The sequence below is a fragment of the Haliotis rubra genome, unplaced genomic scaffold (genome assembly GCF_003918875.1).
Source record: "Haliotis rubra isolate DU_JTF1 unplaced genomic scaffold, ASM391887v1 Scf625, whole genome shotgun sequence".
Classification (NCBI taxonomy): Eukaryota; Metazoa; Mollusca; class Gastropoda; order Lepetellida; family Haliotidae; genus Haliotis; species Haliotis rubra.
In genome coordinates, this window is record NW_025767330.1 from 352,957 (window position 1) to 374,587 (window position 21,631).

General features: G+C 42.0%; 1 protein-coding gene across 3 annotated transcripts in view; it reads right to left on the minus strand.

Moving 5' to 3' along the window:
- Window positions 1-12,579: 12,579 nt before the first annotated feature.
- The window catches only part of LOC124256334, a 38,087-nt gene continuing 29,035 nt past the window's right edge, over window positions 12,580-21,631 (minus strand). For 2 of the 3 annotated variants that reach the window (XM_046690318.1, XM_046690319.1), the window contains exons 20-27: window positions 20,852-21,011; window positions 19,731-19,815; window positions 19,049-19,142; window positions 18,577-18,659; window positions 17,184-17,256; window positions 16,683-16,821; window positions 14,603-14,750; window positions 12,580-14,025 (exon numbers count right to left, since the gene is read on the minus strand). In XM_046690318.1, the coding sequence (XP_046546274.1) occupies window positions 13,894-14,025; window positions 14,603-14,750; window positions 16,683-16,821; window positions 17,184-17,256; window positions 18,577-18,659; window positions 19,049-19,142; window positions 19,731-19,815; window positions 20,852-21,011 (914 nt within the window). In that variant the 3' untranslated portion in view covers window positions 12,580-13,893. The remainder of the gene's footprint in view (window positions 14,026-14,602; window positions 14,751-16,682; window positions 16,822-17,183; window positions 17,257-18,576; window positions 18,660-19,048; window positions 19,143-19,730; window positions 19,816-20,851; window positions 21,012-21,631) is intronic. The other variant, XM_046690320.1, reaches the window with a different exon arrangement.

Consider the following 21,631-nt stretch of genomic DNA (forward strand, 5'->3'; position numbering starts at 1 on the left):
AGGACATTTTAAAATGAACACTTTTTAATAACAACATATTATAATTAGAAATATAGAGCTTAAAGAGTTTTAAATAGCACATAGTAAAGTGCCAGTGTACATTTTTGTCTTACACAGTTGGTTTTGGTCTGGACATATATCACCTTGCACACATCAGTTAACATGTCACTATTAACAACACCATATTTGTTAGTAGCTGCAAATGCATTGTCAATAGCAGTGTGGGGTATTAGTGTTGGGGTCCACCTAATTTCATTATTATTTACAGCCCCATTCAATTTCTAGTCTGCCAGAATGACCACACATTATGTTTTTTTCTAAAACTATTTCTTTTCACATTATTTTGACAATAATGAACTATTCATATTTCTATACACATAACATCTAAGCATAACTTATGTAACATTCAGAAAATAAGTTATGGCTTTCACAGGGGAATTTCTCAAATAAATAGGCAATAACAGTGACCAGTATTTCATGATGTTAGTGTACATTCATAAGAGATGTTATTGATTCAATGTCAGTTTTCCGTAAGTCACATTTACTATTTATTCAAAGAGAATCTTCTTTGTCAGTCATCAAACGTCAAATCCAAGCTAATGAAATATGTCCTTCACTCACTTGTCTCTATACTCTACTCACTTTCTTTTAGAACATTAAACATTCCATACTCACTGCTATTTATTCCCTTATTGTTTTGCCAGTTTATCAGGTTTTTCATTTCCAAAAAGTCCAACATGAGCAGTTAGCCATGAAAATTCCACATCTAAAAGACCTTTACTAAATTCATTAAAAATGGCGAGTATAATATTGATCAAGTCTTGCCTTGCTGAGGAGGCACCTGTCCGAATTGCTTGTAAAGCACTGACAGAAACACTGAAAATGACCGCTGATACAGGTCTCAAAAAATGAATCCAACCCAAAGCTTCAATGATTGCTGCAAGTTCAGCAGAAAATACTGATTATTGATCAGCTAATCGTATAGACATTTCTCACTTATCACTGGCTACGAAGATATTTGCACCAACACGAGCGGAGACTGGGCACTTAGATCCATCTGTGTAAATCTGCATGGCATTGATGCAATGTAAACTTCAGATTTCTAAGGAACACGCAAGCAGTATGCCTGTTACCTCGCGAGATGGAGAGAGTTCTTAAAGGAAAGTTGATTTCAGTTTGCCATCTTTAGCAGATGTGTTAGATTTCCTACTTTCGCTAGTCAAGGCTGGACTGAGTTATAGCTCTGTGCACGCTGCGAGATGTGTCTTATTTACTATTGCATTGCTTAATGATCAACCATGCATGGTCATCCAATGGTATCTAGGTTCCTTAAAGCTGTTTTTCATAAGAGTTCCTAAATATCTGGAGGTGTGGAGTGTAAAAGATATTCTTTCATTTCTGCAAAGTTTGCAAACTATGTTTATTTTTTTGAAAGAGTTAACTATCAAGTTAGTATTGTTGCTGTCATTGACAACTGCCCAGAGAGGTCAAACTTTACATTTATTGAGTTTATTTATCACTTTGCTGATTTAGTAAAGCAATCAAAACCTGGAAGACTGACAAAACCCCTGGTTCTTAAGTATTCAGTGGACAAACACGTGTGTGTAGTCACTGTTCTGAGAGGATACATATGAAGAACTCCAAATTTGGGAGGTTCTGAGAAAAACTGCTAATTACCTATATCAAACCTTATAAGGCAGTATCCGGGGACACTGTCTCACGGTGGAATAGGACTGGCCTGGCTCAAGCAGGTATTGACGTGTTTGCTGCACGTAGTACTAGGGCTGCAGCTACATCAGCAGTACGACAGGTCTCAGTGCCAATCAGAACAATTCTTGATAAAGCAGAGTGGTCATCTGAACATACATTCGCCAGTTTTTATGATAAGACAATTGTTGCCAGAGATAATTGCAATTCTGCAATGAGTTGTACTGAATGACTGGTAGAAGATATTGGATCAGTGATTTAATGAAAGGAACGAAGTCGGCAAGTGATATTTCTCTCAAATGAATGCTTCAACTTGTTTCGTGAAGTGTTTGAAAATATGGATATCGTTTGCTCATTGTTATTTGCAAATGGACATTTAAAGAAATGTAGATGTATTTTATTTGATAACTTCACCATTGTTGTACTAGAAAACCTTTTGATTACGTTATCAAGCAATATTGAAACATACTTTTAATGTCATGGATGATTCATGGAAATAAATGTCCTCATATGTTGTACCATTTTGTTCGTGATTTTTTTTTATTTCTGAGTGGGATTGAGAATCTGTTTATGAGTGAGCATCCATCTTCGAAGTCTCATGGAAGCCAGACTGTCACGTGATTAACTGATAGAATCTAAAAGTTAAACGAGACTTACCTGTAAGTTGAAGTTCGACTGTGGTTCTATCAGCTAATCTATGTGAAGGAGGGGTTACATGCCCACCGCTGTATTATCCCTCCCTTAACTTTTTGTTTTTAGTGGGATACACCCTCATAAACTCTTTAAACGTCTGATTCGGGCATGCGCAGTTGCAGCCTGAACCTTACAGGTAAGTCTCGTTTAACTGTTAGATTAATATTTATAAATATTTGGGTGTAATATATTCTTCAAGTTTTAAAATGAGAAATTGTGTCTATGATCTTGCACTAAGAGGCAAACGGGCTTTAATGACGTAATTACTAATCTCAGTAACACTGGAATTATAGATCAGAGTGTGTTTTTCAATATTGGATACTCAGATACAACTGATATCACTTTTTGGGGCAGAAATATGGAATGCATAAATTTGATCAAATGGAAACGGTCCATTTGACCTCATGTAAAAGATTCACAAAACACAAACTCCAAACGCTATTGTCTACTGTGAGTGTGGAAGGTACCCTCTTGTTTATAAATGCAATGTGTGAAACCTTAGAATACTGGTTAAAATCATTCGTATGGATGAAGATAGAATTCCTTTTTCTAGAAGTTTGTAAAATGCAAATGTACTATAACTGTGGATATAATACATATGCTTCATATATAAGGAACATCCTTTTTCACATGGTTTTGGTTGTCTGGATTTCTCAGACGGTCAGTGATAAAGTTTCTTTTATAAATGAATTTAAATAAGTTGCAATCAATATGTTTTTACAGTCATGGACGTCTATAAATATCAGCTCACAATATTGTATATAAAGAGAATTTAAAAGGTTTTTAGCTCCTGAAAAGTACTTCTCATGTATTGTCGACAGAAAACTCCGTAAAATATTGATTAAATTTAGATGTGCATTGCTAAGATGTATAATGAAGTATACTGAAGGTAGATGGCAAAATATTATTGTAATGGAACGCAACTGTCCATTGTGCAATTTAGGAGTAGAAAATCAAGTCCACTTGTTAATTGTTTCAAATGTTTATAATGCTCTTTGTTCAAGCATTTACCATCTGTATATTGTCAAAAACCTAAGTTAAATTCCTATCAACGACTTATAACGAAACACTTCTAACAAAACTATGAGCATATTTATACCATGCATACGAACTAAGAGAATCAAAATACTTGCCATTTCATTAAGATTATATTTTTGTATATATTAACCATGTACTGTTCTAATATATCTACGTATTGTAAATCCAAAATTTGTTATTGTATTCATTTGTAAATTTATGTACAATATGTATATATGGTCTATAGGGGCATGTGACCCACAGACAGTAAAACACTTGACTTGACAGTAAAGACAGCAACCATGAAAGAATCACTGTATCTCCTTTAATTTGCGATGGGTTACATTTTCACCATATAAGAATAGCTTCTGTTTACTTGCAATGTTTGATTGTCAGTGAGTGACAGTAAAGGTAATCTTTGTTTAAGAGATGACACCTTATCAGGCTGACATGGCAACACACCATATTGACAACAGTATAAGGTTGTGTATCAGGTTATGTAGTGCTACGTCGCATCATAAAGATGATGTTATTCATGAAAGTATCTTCCCTGATATACTGATAAAGCGCTCTGTCCAATGTAAGGTTATAGGCTCGCTTCCTCTGCCATGTATATAACACATTAGCTGATGGACAACCTTTAAAGTAAGTCAGAAGTGGTGCAAATTGGGCTTTTGTCAAACATTAAGGATTAAATAAACTATCCGTTCCTTATTTCAATATTACAACATATTTACAGAAAGGACTCCAATGTCAGATTTATCGACGTAATTAAGAACCTATGTAATTAAACAGATCAAAGAGGTTCATAAAGAAGTAGTGATCATACTAAGCTAAACATGGTGTTATCTACATTAATAAACATATCAGTAGTCTTACCGAATCGTTGAGAACAAATCCCATGACGGTCACCAGAATCATTAGAGCTGTGATGCTGAAGAGGTTCCCAGAACAAAACAACAACTCATCGTATGGCAACGATCCTCGGATAAGTCCAAAGACAAGAAAACATATGATTGGTATCCCGAAAACATATGTAGCAAATGCAAAGTGGCTGTTTATAGCGTTTCCTTTGTCAGATATCAACGACAGACGTTTGTGCCTCAAACAAAACTGACCAAAGATGCTTTCAAATGTGTCCATATCCTCTTCAAGTTTCTTGGACAGAGTTCGGAATTCCTTGATCAGACATATCGTGATTGTGTTGAACAAAACGAGAGCCGAAACCATCTGTGAGGTCACAACAATAAGCATACATACATATAATACCTGCAAGCCTATTTTTGGTGTGAACGCTTACCTCGTAATGGTATTGTTATATAGTGTGACCTCGTCTAGCGTCAAGACAGGCCCAGACAAAACGTCTCAACAAAACATGATTATATCATTGGATATGTCGCCCTACTCCTCCAATAATGCTCGTTCCAGCTGCTGTCGGTGCTCGGCTGGCTTGGACTTAAATGTCGACCAAGATGATCACAAAAACGGTCGAACTGGTGATTGATCTGGTGGTCGGGGAACATGGGAACTTTATTGTAGTTGACTGAGACACTGGCTTCACTTCTATTCGAATATTATTCTCTGTGTCAGTTCTCTCATAGAGATGACAGGTGGCTACAAAATGACATCCCTGTAACGTTGGGAGTTCAGATGTCTAGGATGAAGACGCGAAGTGGCTTCCTTTCACCACAAATCCAATCCCACAAATTGATGGACTACAAGGGCGAACCTCTTGGATGAATCCTGGAGCCAATATCATCTCTCCGTGTCAGCAAGTCAATCCACCAAAGACGTTACAAGATCTTCAATGTCACCGTGTTGAGCAATGGCGACGTTTTCCTCGGGGTGTGTTTACTAACGTTCTAAGATCCACGAGGAGACGTTGTGTGGCTGGAAGAGACGCTAGAGCAGACCACAACCTTACTAAAGACCTCAATCGAATTGTTCTCCACGCTGTGAACTTCATTTTGGAGGGATTCTTGACATCATGAACGTTATCGTTGTTAAATAGTTCCGGCAAGATTGTTTCTTTGTTTTCCTTTGATGTCAAGATGTTCTGTGCACAGCATATAATAAACGTATTGTCTTAACCTAATTTTAAAAACCTAGTCCAAAAATTCCCGATTGTCAAGTTTTTAAGTTTGCTGAGTATGCATGTTTTATAGATTCCCTCAGGTGTGATATGGATGTGACCGCTGGGCCCGTTTCACCTGCCGGACCTGAGTTTCAACCAGACAACCTAGTGATCAACATCATCAGCATCGACCTACGCAAATGGGATACGATGACATGTGTCAACCAAGTCAGCGAGCCTGACTACCCGATCCCGTTAATCGCCTCTTACCATAAGCATGGGTTGCTGAAGACCAATTCTAATCCGGATCTTCACGGGTCCTGACATTAACCTACTTACATTGGTTATGAATACACTATACCAAAAACCCTAGGGGTTGACTACCCCCTCACTTCGATCAAATTCAACAACCTCCAGGTGCAGATGTGGGTTAGTCACATAAAGGCCAGTAAAACAATAAACATGATAATACCTCTGTGTTGTAAGGTTCTATGTTTTTCCTCAGGGCTGTATAGAAGTACAGTTAACATGTCAACGTTGAATGTACCCTTCATAAATACTTTGAGTTATCTGAGGTGAAAAGTGACCTAATGTGACGAATATATATGAAGGTAGAAAACGTTTACATCGAGACAACCGTCAGTTCGATACATCAAATTTCGGCATAACGGTGTTTGTGTACTTGCTACAGACCAGCCGAACTCCAGCTGCCATTGGTTGAATTTGGAACGTGGTTGTTTCATAGTACAACTATTCATGTATTTACGGATGGCAGTGATACAACTAAGTATTACCTACTTTAGAGAAAGCCGAAAATTGCTGCTCTTAAGAACTGTTTTCCAGAATGGTATCAGGACCTTCGTGGCATGGGCTGAGATCGGTCTGGAGATTCCATGACATGTTCTCCAAATATGGTCATTTTCCGTTGAGGATCTTTTGGACACATATGGGTGGGTGGGTGAGTGAGTGAGTGGGAGTGTTGGTTGGTGGGTGAGTGGGTGGGTGGGTGAGTGGAGTGAGTGAGTGAGTGAGTGAGTGAGTGAGTGAGTGAGTGAGTGAGTGAGTGAGTGAGTGAGTGAGTGAGTGAGTGAGTGAGTGAGTGAGTGAGTGAGTGAGTGAGTGAGTGAGTGAGTGAGTGAGTGAGTGAGTTTTGATCAACGCTGCTTTGTACAGTATTCCAGTAATATCACAGCAGGTCATATTGTTGCAGAACATGTAACAGACTTTACATGACAATATGTGTCATAATCTTACCGTTTCGCTGAGAACACATCCCCAGACAGTCACAATAATCATCAGAGCTGTGATGGTGAATAGGTTTGCTGAACAAAACAACAACTCGTCGTTTGGCAACGATCCTCGGATGATGCCAAAGCAAAGAAAACAGATCATTGGTATCCCGAACACATATGTAGCGAATGCAAAGTGGGTGTTTATAGCGTTCCCTTGGTCCGATATCAACGACAGGCGTTTGTGCCTTTGACAAAACGGTCCAAATTTGCGTTCAAAGTTATCCATGTCTTCTTCAAGTTTCTTGGACAGTGCCCGGAATTCCTTGATAAGAATAAATGAAACTGTGTTGAAGAGCACATGGGCAGAGGAGAGCTGCAGGCTAACTACTGACAGGCCAACCACATATAGTACTTTCGTCAAAGTTCCTTGGTATTCATTGAATGGTGCCATGTGGCGGTTTAGTGATGGGAATGCATTGCTAATACCGGCAGTTGCACTGGCCATAAAGCTTACGTACAACACAGTGAACAATAAGGTGAATAGTCGCACTTTACGCTTGATCTTTTTCGGATATGGTAGCGCGCCATAGTCTCTGATATACGACACGAGAAGATCTTGAAATCTTCCAAAATGTTTTGGAAGAACAAATGCCAGAGTCACCGATGTGTATGCTACATAGGAGTAGAAAAAGAACAGAGCCAGAGATGAGGTCAATCTACCGTCCAGTTTGTCTTTCCCGACAAAGATAAAGCAGTACCTTACCGCATTGAACACTGTAAGAGACTTCAGCACTACCATCAAGAACAGAACAGAACACTTGAGTAACCTTGACTGTTTGAGTCCTAGGTAGAAACCATTAAATCGTAGCTGTCTGATGACTGGTTTGAAAAATGATATAGATTCAGCTTGTCCGTTGTCTTCCACATTCGTTACTTCCATACTTGATACCTTCATATCAGATGACAGACGTTTGCAATAGTGTCTGCGTTCACAGTCTCGCCTCGATGAACTATCCGCGCTCTTATCTGTGACGTGGTGTTTTGTTTAGCACAGAATATCAGATGAACGCGAGTGAGTCTGAGTGTGGAATAATTGTTGATAAAAGCTTTCCGGAGGCAGTGACAGATGGCAAAACACAAATCCGTAACTCCGATTACACATGTACGTGACATTTCAAATCTACGAATATCAAATGGCTTAAAATACTGAACAAAACAAGAAACTTCACACATTGTACTTTGCGTCACAAACTTACCCATATAGAACAATGTGCGTTGCTAGTTGATAAATCTGATTGATGGACGTAATGAACATACCCTTAAACAGGATTAGGCATTAAGGTGCGCTCGGTCCAGCTCTAGAACATTCGGGGATTGACGTCTCAAGGAACGAAGACTTCTTCCTAGAGGTATCCCATACGTGTTTGATGGGTTTGAGGTCAGGTGATCTCGATGGCCCCTCCATGACATCAATACCAGCATTTTGCAGAAACCTTCTTATCAAATCAGCTGTGTGTAGTTTCGCACTGTCATGTTGGAATTGGAGGCCTGGACCATGAGCAGTCGTCAACGGCACCAGCTTCTGCGGGCATCCCGCTGAATTGACGTTTCCACGAATTACAAGAAGACGTGAGCGCAGGTTCCGACAGAAAGTTCCCCAAACCACTACGCTTCCTCCATGTCTGGGCGAGACGTTCGCCGCTTGCCACGCTCGAACTCTTCCCTCGGGATATCGCAACGTAAAACGTGATTCGTTGCAGTTAAGCGACCCCTAAACAGTGCGTTACTGGTTGACGTTGCGGTCGTAATACGATTACGCAAATGGCGTAGCCGAATTTAATAGTGTGACGCCACACGTGGCCTTCCTGACCTGAGGCGATCAGATGTCGTACCCGTTTGATGCACACGTGTCCTTGTGTTGTAAATTGTCCGTCTAGTCCATTCCATGTCACTTGCAACAGCCACAAGAGACTGGACAGTCTGGGGCATGCCAACTGGGCGATAAACATTTGTAAGTCGTGACAGGAGACTTGTTTCTCTCTCTCAAGAATTGTTAACGAGCTATTTTCTGATCACCAGCAAATTCTGCACACATGTTGGTGGTTAGGCACATGAAATTATTGTCACATGACACCGCACATGTACAGGGTCCCTTTCACAAAAGAGGGTGTGTATCCACCCATTATGGTACACCTCAATTGAAATGAGCGGATGTGTCAGGTAGACCTGGCCATTATGGTATTCGCCCATATTAACTACTTTGTATTGCCCGTTTCAATTTTCCAAATGAGAATTTTCTTTTTTGTTCAATATATAATATTGTTTAAACGATACTTTACTTTTGTCACTTTATTAATGTAACTTCTCTTTGTTATTACGGTTATTCGCTCTTAGTTTCGAATATTTTCTGGGAGAGGGGTTAAGTTCTTTATTGAAAATGGGAACACAAAAATTTGGGGGTGGGGGATGAGGTTTGCGTGTATGTTTGTGGGGTGTGTGTGGTATACTTAAAAGAACGGGAAAATTATCGAAATTACACAACCTCGCCCACAATATATTCAATTGAAGACTTTGTCACCAACATATCACCGGAACACCATTTCTGCACTGGTGAGACGCTACCAGAACACAAATAACGCCATCGATCGGCCACGTTCTGGACGTCCACGTGTAACAACGCCAAGACAGGACAGATGGATAAGGGTGACCCATCTGCGCCACAGGTTTCAGACTGCAGTGATGACTGCCCGAACCATCCCAGGACGTCGCCGTATCCATCCCAACACAGTTCGACAACGTTTACGTCATCACGGGATCAGACCACGACGTCCCGCCATACGGCCTATCCTGACACGTCATCGACAAGCTCGCCGAATGTGGTGCCGACATCATGTCCGCAGACCCTTGTTTTGGTGGAGAAATGTTGTTTTTACAGATGAGTCCAGGTTTAACATTTACCATAGTGATGGACGTCAACGTGCCTATAGACGCGTGGGAGAAGGTTATGCACATGCCTGGGTTTTGAAGAGGAATCGCTTTGGTGGTGGTTCCGTGATGATTTGGGGTGGAATAACAGCACGCCAAAGAACTCCTTTGGTGATTGTTCAAGGCAACTTAACACTGGTGTGGGCTACAGGGATCAGATTCTTCGACCTGTGGCAATTCCTTTTCTGCAACGTCATGGCCCTGGGTTAACATTCCAACAGGACAATGCCCGCCCTCATACGGCAAGGGTTGCTATGGATTTCTTACAACACCACAACGTTGACTTACTGCCTTGGCCTGCAAATTCACCGGATATCTCCCCGATAGAGCATGTTTGGGGCGAGATGGATAGACGTCTACGCCGTCTTCCTCATCCGCCAGATAACGTCCTTGGCCTTGCAACAGAATTTGAGAGAATCTGGCGTGACGTCCCACAAACCTTCCTTGCACGTTTGATAGGCTCTATGCGTCGTCGATGCACTGCTGTGACTCGTGACGTCATTGTGATTGACTTTTCAATTGAAATTGACTTGCTATGGACTCATGATCCCTCCATTAAAGTTTATATGTACCTTTGTTATTGTTATCGTACTTATCAAGTGGGATAATATTTTGACAATGCACAGTTTCTTTATGTGGCTAGTATGTTTCAACATGACACAAGCGTCATTGTAAGATTCACGTTATATGTGTGGACACTTCACAGTGAATAATGGCACTGGGTGATTCAGACAGTGTTTGCAGAACGCTTCACGGTCAGCCTTTTGAGAGCACGTCATTACTACAGTCGTCCAGGTCGTGTCATGTCTGGTTCTTTATTGGAAGGTGGAGAGCTGCTTCCAATACACCTACTCTGTCAGCTAAATGGAAGTCTAATAACATAACACACGAACCATTGCGCTGGCATATTCGGAATGTAATGGACATATTTGCCATTGGTAAACTGCCCTTTGTAGAGAAAAATGATCATGTGGGTTTTAGTAGGATATTATTTGAACTTGTAAGGTTAATAACGGGCCACAGTGAGTGGGTGAGTGAGTTAGTTTATTTTTACGCCGCTTTTAGTAATATTCCAGCAGTATCACGTGGAGGGACACCAGGGACACCAAAAATGGGCTTCACACAATGTACCCATGTGAGCAATCTAACCTGGATCCTGGGACGAGGAAACGCTTTAACCACTAGGCTTCCCCACCGCTCCAATGGGCGACAAAGGGTCAGCCAAGTTAAAAAGCATTGTCGAAAGCAAATTAACTCATACATTTTACTAAATGGTGTTGAAGCTTCGAATTCATGACTGGGCTTGATTCTATATCTTGTTGGTTTAAATTATCAATAGGCAGTTGTTGTCACATCTGATAGTTACACCAATAGACATGTGTTTCAGGATACACCAGATAATGGGGAAATGGAATAACAATCCCATGGCTATTTCAGCACAGTCCACACTATTATTCAAACAATCCCACCCAACAGATAATCAAGAACAAAAAACTGACAAACATACTCAGATATGGCTAAACATTTAATTATGACTTTGTATTACATGTAATGAATTAATGAACATGCTGGATGAAAAAGAAATATGAAATTCCTCAATAAATACTATACTTTGGTTGGGTTGAACAACTTCTAGCTATGATTAATGGTAGCACCAAAACTCCAAGATGAATCAACAAGAACGTCCAACTCTGGTAAGATACACATGATCACGTCTATCACATCAACTCAACTCTACTCCTTCATAGTAAATCTGGCAGTGTTAAATCAAATGCACACCCTGTTGCATGCACGCTAGCATGTATTATGCTCTGGCCTAAATAACAATGTGTGTTTCCCATTTCATCCTACCCACATTCATGAAGCCAGTCCTTATTTGGCTACAAAGTATATCAGTAAAAGCCAATTTCAGTTTATTATGACGCATTGCCATATTGAGGATAACAGCGCCACGTTTCAGAGAGCTATCGTAGCACTACGAGTTTCGTAAGTTAATGTTACAGTATAGGAGATACGGCAGTTGTAGCACTACCATAACTTGGTGAAACGAGGCCCTGGTTTATCTGTTTTTCAGTGCAACAATTGTATGCACTTTCACAAAATTACAGAAACTTTGGCAAACCTTGAGAAAAATTGAATATTCAGGGCTCTGGAAACACACATTTATTAGGAGTGATGGTAATACTGAACAACTATTGTTAATATGATCAAGGCACACTAATCATAATCATATCGAGCATTTTCATATCAACACAACTCTATCTATTTACAATACATACAACTTGCAACACAGGAGACAATCCCAATAAATGAACTTTCTACACCTGATAATTTACAGAAAACTTGCAAATAATTCCCATTTAACATTTCATTTTAGTTTAGTGTATTTAAGTGTACATATACAAATATTTTTTAATACATTAGTATATTCTGAAGTAATTCACACGTTCAAATATAAAAACAAACTTTTTCTCTGGTAATGAAAGATAAAAATTTTACAAGTATTTTAACCACACACTTCACCTTTTCATAAAATCAGTTTATGCCTGGCTAACAGCAGGGGTTTATATGTTGGACATCTACCCCAAACTAAAGTGATATCATCTCCTCAAATAGAGACATCAGACTATTCTGATATTATTCATTACACATTTAAGTGCAATACTGAAACTTATTACACTAGTGTAATACCGTGAGATGTATGATGTCATAATGGTTTACAGTTATGACATCACAATGCTAAAAGCTCTGTCACAATGATATTAGACCTGGCTGGACTCGCGGAAAGCTGAGAGTCATTACACTGTAGGCAGTTTCTATCAATTTGTGTTGGAGAGGAATAAACAGAATACTAAACTCGCTTCCATGAAATGCCATTTCTATTAAACTCGTGAAAGATTTAGTATCAAACTCGCTTTCATTATCATTAACTCGTTTCATAAAAATGGTATTACACGATAGGTCGTTTAGTATCCTCTATAAATCTTATATTTTAATCAGATTTACTGCTAATCAGAAACAGATGTGTGTACATGTGTTCAAAAGTGTGTACACCACATTGTGTACAGATGTCAGGACGTATGTTTGTAATATTTGCTTTGGTAAGATGTAACTAGCTATAGGAACTAAACATCACGATTACAATACACAGGAACATTCCATGCACAGGGACATTTCCATATTGATCAACTCTCGCCCTGGCACACAAATCCTGGAAATATTTGACCCAATATTCACGATAAAATATCTAGGAAAAATAATGACAGCATCAAGGATGATGCAAATAATTCCTCGCAATTTCAGAAATATACATACTAAACCGATAATGTCTTAGACCCTTTGAATTGGCGAAATCATAGTGTAATCAAAGATGAAAACAAACTTTTATATCACGTTGGGGGTGATCAGAGAATTCCATTCTGGCTAAATACAGATACAGATATACAACAGTTCAGCCAGTCAGTTCACTGCTGCCTGGAGGGGCAGTGTAATTGAAAGGCTGTGCTAATCTACTCCTAACACACTTGTCTCGATGTCTGTCTGGGGTGGATTTGTTTCTCAGTGTTATGAAAAGAACTGAGATAATCATGATAATGCTGACCAAGGCATCCATAGCAACGAAAAGTCAGTATGAAGTCAAAACTCTGACATAGTTTTCACAATACATGGCTGTAGTTTTCAAAATGCATGGCTATCAACATACATTTAGCACACAGTTTGAGAGGCATGACATTTGTCATTTTTGTACAAATGCTGAAATGCAAAATCAATTTGCAACAAGCTCAGGATTCAGAAATTATCAAAACACATGAAGTGTCCAAAGACCATGTCAAGGCAATTAAAATTTCAGAAAGTCTCCTTATTTTTCAACCTATCTATTTGGTGAATTTGATTTTATATAACTACATATAACCAGATTCAATCAATCTAGTTGCATATACAAAGGTACAAAGGTCAAGGTGACTCCCAACATCAGCTGTCTGGGGCGACCCCACTACCACATGTTCAATATCCAGTTGATCATCAGATTGTCCACATGGAAAAACAAATCTTTGGGAAATAAATAATCACACATACAGAAGGTTTTACCTCTGCTGAAACATATGTACACATAATGCTAACAGTTTCACATATCACAGATTCAATAAGCTGGCTGCTACAGTAAAAATCTTGTTGTGTTCAATATTATTTCCACGCTGAAGATTTCCCCTTGGCTTGAGACGGCTTGCTGCAAGCAAGCTTCCTCTCTACTTTCTTCAGGGGCTGGGACTTGGCAGACTGTCCGGAGTCAGACTTGGTCTGTGAGGTATCAAGCACCTGTTACAACCAAACAAACGTTTAAGCTTTCAATAACATAATCAGATAAGAAAAAGCTTGACTGCATGGCATGACTTGTATCAAATCGGACTGACTGACTGAGTTTGGTTTCACGCCGCTTTTAGCAATATTCCAGCAACATCACGGCGGGGGACACCAGAAATGGGCTTCACACATTGTACTCATGTGGGGATTCGAACCCGGGTCTTCGGCGTGACGAGCGAACGCTTTAACCACTAGGCTACCCCACCGACCCGTATCAAATCAGAACTGAGTCCAAAATAGTGTAAACAAACATATCTAATCCACTAAAGAATAAGGCTATAAGCACTCATCAGCCACATAGTGCACTGAACCAAGTTTTCATAATGCTCCTAAAGATAAAAGGAACAGTCCATATAATTCTAGATGGCAATCACCCAGACCACGGGGAATATTTTAAGCAAGTTTTAGAAAACTCCAGTTTGTGAACATGTCACAATCTAAGAGCAGATATTTCTTGGTCTTATCTCACCAAAAGAAAACAATTTCAAACAAAGAGAAAGAAGTGCCAAAAGGCCACCAAGAGTCTGCCGACCTTGCCCTGTGCTGCTGGGTTAGCTCGGACTGTCGGAGGCTTCTTCTGGTTGACGGAGACAACTGTTTTCAACCTGCGTCCCGACCGCGGTGACTGTTTCCCTGACATTGTAGAACTCTTCTGTTCACCTTCTGTGTGTTCTGGGAAGCTGAAAGTAGTCCCTCACATAAGCTCAGGTATGAGTAAGTCAATGAATGGTTTGGGTTTAACACTGATTTGAGCAACACTTCAGTTGTATCATAAGGGAGGGGCATCAGAAATGGGCTCCACACATTATTGTGGGGAATGAAACCATTGACAAGTTATTTCTGAAAAAACTAGTGAGGGCAAGTGAGGACTGGTGCGTGCAAGAGTTCCTGATGGTGGGGGCATGAGGGGGGTTACATGAGGGATTGGATGCCTGACATGAAGGTGAAGGCTAGATGAGGGATTGGGTCCCTGACATGAAGGTGAAGGTTACATGAGGGATTGGGCCCCTGACATGAAGGTGAAGGTTACATGAGGGATTGGGTCCCTGACATGAAGGTGAAGGTTACATGAGGGATTGGGTCCCTGACATGAAGGTGAAGGTTACATGAGGGATTGGGTCCCTGACATGAAGGTGAAGGTTGAAGGTGAAGGTTACATGAGGGATTGGGTCCCTGACATGAAGGTGAAGGTTACATGAGGGATTGGGTCCCTGACATGAAGGTGAAGGTTACATGAGGGATTGGGTCCCTGACATGAAGGTGAAGGTTACATGAGGGATTGGGTCCCTGACATGAAGGTGAAGGTTACATGAGGGATTGGGTCCCTGACATGAAGGTGAAGGTTACATGAGGGATTGGGCCCCTGACATGAAGGTGAAGGTTACATGATGAGGGATTGGGCCCCTGACATGAAGGTGAAAGGTTACATGAGGGATTGGGTCCCTGACATGAAGGTGAAGGTTGACATGAAGGTGAATGAGATGAGGGATTGGGTCCCTGACATGAAGGTGAAGGCTAGATGAGGGATTGGGTCCCCTGACATGAAGGTGAAGGCAAGATGAGGGATTGGGTCCCTGACATGAAGGTGGGTGAAAGGCTAGATGAGGGATTGGGTCCCTGACATGAAGGTGAAGGCTGACATAAAGATGAGGGATTGGGTGCCTGACATGAAGGTGAAGGCTTGATGAGGGATTGGGTGACCCTGACATGAGGTCTTGGGTCCCTGACATAAAGGTGAAGGCTAGATGAGGGATTGGGTTCCTGACATGAAGGTGAAGGAAGGACATGAAGGTGAAGATGAGGGCTTAGGGTCCCTGACATGAAGGTGAAGGCTAGATGAGGGATTGGGTCCTGACATGAAGGTGAAGGCATGAAGGATTGGGTCCCTGACATAAAGGTGAAGGTTCCTGACATGAAGGTGGAGGGATTGGGCTTCCCTGACATAAAGGTGAAAGCAAGATGAGGGCTTGGTTCCTGGCTAGATGAGGGAATTGGCTTGGGTCCCTGACATGAAGGTGAAGGCTAGAGGGCTGATGAGGTCCCTTAAAGGTGAAGGCCCTGACATGAAGGTGAAGGTTACATGAGGGATTGGGTGCCTGACATAAAGGTGAAGGCTAGATGAGGCTTGGGTCCCTGACATGAAGGGTGAAGGATGAGGGCTTGGGTCCCTGACATGAAGGTGAAGGCTAGATGAGGGATTGGGTCCCTGACATGAAGGTGAAGGCTAGATGAGGGATTGGGTCCCTGACATGAAGGTGAAGGCTAGATGAGGGATTGGGTCCCTGACATGAAGGTGAAGGCTAGATGAGGGCTTGGGTCCCTGACATGAAGGTGAAGGGGCTTGGGTCCCCTGACATGAAGGTGAAGGCTAGATGAGGGCTTGGGTCCCTGACATGAAGGTGAAGGCTAGATGAGGGCTTGGGTCCCTGACATGAAGGTGAAGGCTAGATGAGGGCTTGGGTCCCTGACATGAAGGTGAAGGCTAGATGAGGGCTTGGGTCCCTGACATGAAGGTGAAGGCTAGATGAGGGCTTGGGTCCCTGACATGAAGGTGAAGGCTAGATGAGGTTTAAACTATGACTCCAAGGTTTTAGTCTGTGACTGTGACATACTGTTGAGTGTGTCCTTGAAGGAGCTGCAGCAGTCTGTTGACAGAGTCCTCCCCTGAATGCTGGTCCCCTTGCTCCCGGTACTGATCCAGCAGCCGTGAGATCTCAGCTAGCTGCTCTGGGGCCAGCACTCGAGACCCACCTACAACATTAGGGTGAAGCTCAAGATAACGAATTTCAAATCAGAGACTACTTCAGTGATTTCTGTAAACAGAAACTGCCTTTGTCTGGCTGAATTCAGGATTCATTTCTCACTTTTCTTCAATATCTTTTTTGATATGATGTCATGTATGCATTGTTCCTTTGGCAAAATCTTCTCCCTGTTGAACATTTGTATGTGTAACTTTGGGGTTGTGAATGCATACTTTCTTCTTTTAATGTCAGTTTATATTTTCCACTTAAGTTTTTTTTTACTTTCGGTTGTTTTGTAAAATAGTTTGTCCAAGGTATCCAGTCCAAGCAGACTATAAAAATGAGAAACAACTACCACCATGAGTGACCTACCCTGTCTGTTAGAGGATTGGTGTGCATCATCCCTCTCAGGTGGCAGCGAACCCAGCAGACGGTCTCTCTGAGTCTACAACAGATACAAGGCAGACTCAGCTTGTGGAGTTTACTGGAGGGTAGGAGGATGGGGTGATTGGGTCAGCATGATGGTCCAACTTGATCAAACAAAATGACTGAAAGCATTAAGGTAACATAGGAGCTGAAGGTGTCACATTACCATGAAATCTTTATTGAAAGTATTCCACAACACAAAGCAGTAATTTGAATCAACATTAGAGTATTGCCACCATCATACTGACACATATCATGATGTGTCCAACTGAGCACAACTTCCATTTTACAGTTTCCAAGTTTCTAAGCTCTACATCTAAGAGGGAATGAATTCAAGTATAAAAGCTGTAATAGTGACGATAAAGTATGGGGTCCCTTAAACCAAATAATGTAGCATCAAGGACCCAAACACAACCCATCTGACTCACCAACTGACACCTCCCAGAAGACTTCCTGTCTAACCACCTGACTTACCATCTGACCCTCCCAACTGACTCACCATATGACCCTCCCAACTGACTCACCATTTGACTCCCCCCATCTGACTCACCATGATCCCTCCCAACTGACTCACCATTTGACTCCCCCACCTGACTCACCATTTGACTCCTCCCACCTGACCACCTGACTCACCATATGACCCCCAACTCACCCACCATGACCCTCCCACCTGACTATGACCCCTTCTGACCTCACCCACCATATGACCCTCCCTCCCACCTGACCCTCACCATATGACCCTTCTGACTGACTCGCCCATTTGACTCCCCCCACCATCCATTTGGACTCCTCCCACCTAATCTCATCCCTACCTGATTCACCATCCAACCCTCCCACCTAAGTCGCCCACCTGACTCACCATGATCCCTTCTGACTCCTACCTGATTCACCTGACTCACCATCCAATCCCTTCTAATCTCTCCTACCTGATTCACCATCCAACCCTACCCCACCTAAGTCACCTAAGTCACCATATGACCCCTTCTGACCTCGCCCACCTGACTCACCATCCAACCCTCCCACCTGATTCACCATATGACCCCTTCTGACCTCACCCTGACTCACCATCCAACCCGTCCCACCTGACTCACCATCCAACCTGACTCACCATATGATCCCTTCTGACCTTGCCCACCTGACTCACCATCCAACCTGATTCACCATATGACCCCTTCTGACCTCGCCCACCTGACTCACCATCCAACCTGATTCACCATATCACCCCTTCTGACCTCGCCCACCTGACTCACCATCCAACCCCTCCCACCTGACTCACCATCCAACGCCTTCTGACCTCGACCACCTGACTCACTACATAGACCCCTCACACCTGACTCACCACTTGGTCTCGAAGCTGCTGCAATCGTCGGAGTTCTCTGTTGAGCTGAGCGGCCTGTGCTGTGTCGTTGAGGTCCAGCTCTACTGTAACACACAGAGGAGGTGACAGAGCAGAAAACAATGGCCAACGTGTGATGATCTGTCTCTGTGTAGCCAATTTGTCATAATTGTTTATGGAATAAATGTTTGACCATTATTTTAAGCATTGATCAGTAATATGGAAACCGTATCACAGCATCCTGTAGCTGTAATAGCCAAACACGTGGTTGATGTCATGACTCCCTCCTTCACAATAACACGCAATCAGCTAGGTCACACATTATAACCTAATCTTCATTAATTGTTTCTCAAGGCAATGAACAGGTAATTGTGACCTATTTTAACCCAGCTGCTAGCAAGGACTTGAATTTTCTAATTATATATTGAAGTCAGCAGTTATGACAAAGAGAAGATACACAATAGATTCTGCCCACCTGTCATTTCTCGGGATGTCTCGAGGATATCAGAGCCAAGAGGAACGTCATGTTCAGGGGTTTCTGTCACATCCCCTGGGGGTCTGTCAAGCAACTGTGGCAGGACATTCACAGATCATGAGATCACTTCAGGACTATTTACAACCAACAAAATAATTTAGATCTTGGGAATTTTACAGATACTTTAATCACACATCCTGAGGCAGTAATTCAGTAGGTTTATCCCAGTGACTGAATTCATTTCTGTCAAGTACTTCACTGAATACCAGGGACCACTCCCATAGAGTGAGTGAGTGAGTATGGTTTTATACCGCTTTTAGCAATATTCCAGCAATATCACAACGGGGCACACCAGAAATGGGCTTCACACATTGTACCCATATGGTGAATCGAACCCAGGTCTTCGGCATGACGACCACTAGGCTACCCCACCGCCCACTCCCATAGAGAAAAGGTAGGCCATCTCAAACACACATTACATCTTGGAGTGATCAACTGAAATGAAGGACTGGCCAAGGATGAACATTATGTAGTTGACGTTAAACCTGCTGTTTTAAACTCCCATTTGTATCATTGTTTCTGGGTTTGATATTTCTTCTTGAATCTCAGAATCATTAAGTCAACCATCTCGATAAGAAATTTGCAGGAAAGTTCAATAAGCTTTTCAACTAAATAACAATACCATTTTGATATAGTGCTGGAGTTCATTCTGTCGGGATTCATGTTCAGCCACTCTGTCCGCTATCTGGCTGTAGTCAGCATTCAACCTGAGACACAGTTCACACCACATCAGGACACGATGTAGGAATCATATAACATAACAAATGAATGTAATATTTTAGTTCTAGATCACAGTTCTGTCTGCCAGATTTTGAAAACTGTATTTATTGATATTTTTTGTCTATGCTAATTTTATTAAGCAGCAATTCTTCAAATTATGGTAAACATAGTCATGCAAGATTCTTTTGTAGTCCTTTCAGAAGGATGGAACAAAGCAGGTAGTACTGCCGTTGTTGGAAGTATCCTACTGTCTCTGTCGTCCTAGAACAGTGATACACAGATCTAGCTCAACTACCTGACAGTCTGCTCCAGTGTGTCACTAAGGTTGTCTACAGTGTTGGGTTCCCTGTGGGTGTGTCTAGGGTTGTACCCCTCCTCCTCCTAGAACACTGATACACAGATCTAACTACCTGACAGTCTGCTCCAGTGTGTCACTGAGGTTGTCTACAGTGTTGGGTTCCCTGTGGGTGTGTCTAGGGTTGTACCCCTCCTCCTCCTAGAACACTGATACACAGATCTAACTACCTGACAGTCTGCTCCAGTGTGTCACTGAGGTTGTCTACAGTGTTGGGTTCCCTGTGGGTGTGTCTAGGGTTGTACCCCTCCTCCTCCTAGAACACTGATACACAGATCTAACTACCTGACAGTCTGCTCCAGTGTGTCACTGAGGTTGTTCACAGGTTGTCTACAGTGTTGGGTTAACTACCTGACCTGTGGTGTCACTGTGTCTAGGGTTGTCCCTGTGGGTGTGTCCCCTCCTCCTCCTAGAACACTGATACACAGATCTAACTACCTGACAGTCTGCTCCAGTGTGTCACTGAGGTTGTCTACAGTGTTGGGTTCCCTGTGGTTGTGTCTAGGGTTGTACCCCTCCTCCTCCTAGAACACTGATACACAGATCTAACTACCTGACAGTCTGCTCCAGTGTGTCACTGAGGTTGTCTACAGTGTTGGGTTCCCTGTGGGTGTGTCTAGGGTTGTACCCCTCCTCCTCCTAGAACACTGATACACAGATCTAACTACCTGACAGTCTGCTCCAGTGTGTCACTGAGGCTGTCTACAGTGTTGGGTTCCCTGTGGATGTGTCTAGGGTTGTACCCCTCCTCCTCCTGGGACTGGCGACTCTGCTTCACTGGTGGGGACATACCGGGATGTGTGTACGCCCCACGGGGAGTCACAGAGTCTGAACAGAGAAGTGAATATTAGCAGATCATAGCAGTCTTTATATTGTCAGAATTAACAGACTGTAACTGTTGTTATATATTGAACAGTAATAGGCATATTTTGTTCCTGTTTTATATGATGAGGCTAGCCATTTGGATAAACTCTCATTTGTAAGATTCCAGCAACATCATGGTTGGGGACACCAAAAATGGGCTTAACACATTGTACTCATGTGAGCAATCGAATCAGCTCTTCGGCGTGACAAGCCAACGCCTTAACCACAGGGCTACCCAACCACCTCGTTGACAAGACGAAAACAAATTGAGTCAATCACTGTAAACACTAAATGCAATGTTACAGTAACTTACAGTCTGTTGCTGTTGACAATATCAGGGATGTTTCAGTCTGTTACTGCTGACAATATCAGGGATGTTACAGTCGACAATATCAGACATCTTACAGTCTGTTACTGTTGACAATATCAGGGATGTTACAGTCTGTTACTGTTGACAATATCAGTGATGCTACAGTCTGTTACTGTTGACAATATCTGGGATGTTACAGTCTGTTACTGCTGACAATATCAGGGATGTTACAGTCTGTTACTGTTGACAATATCAGAGATGTTACAGTCTGTTA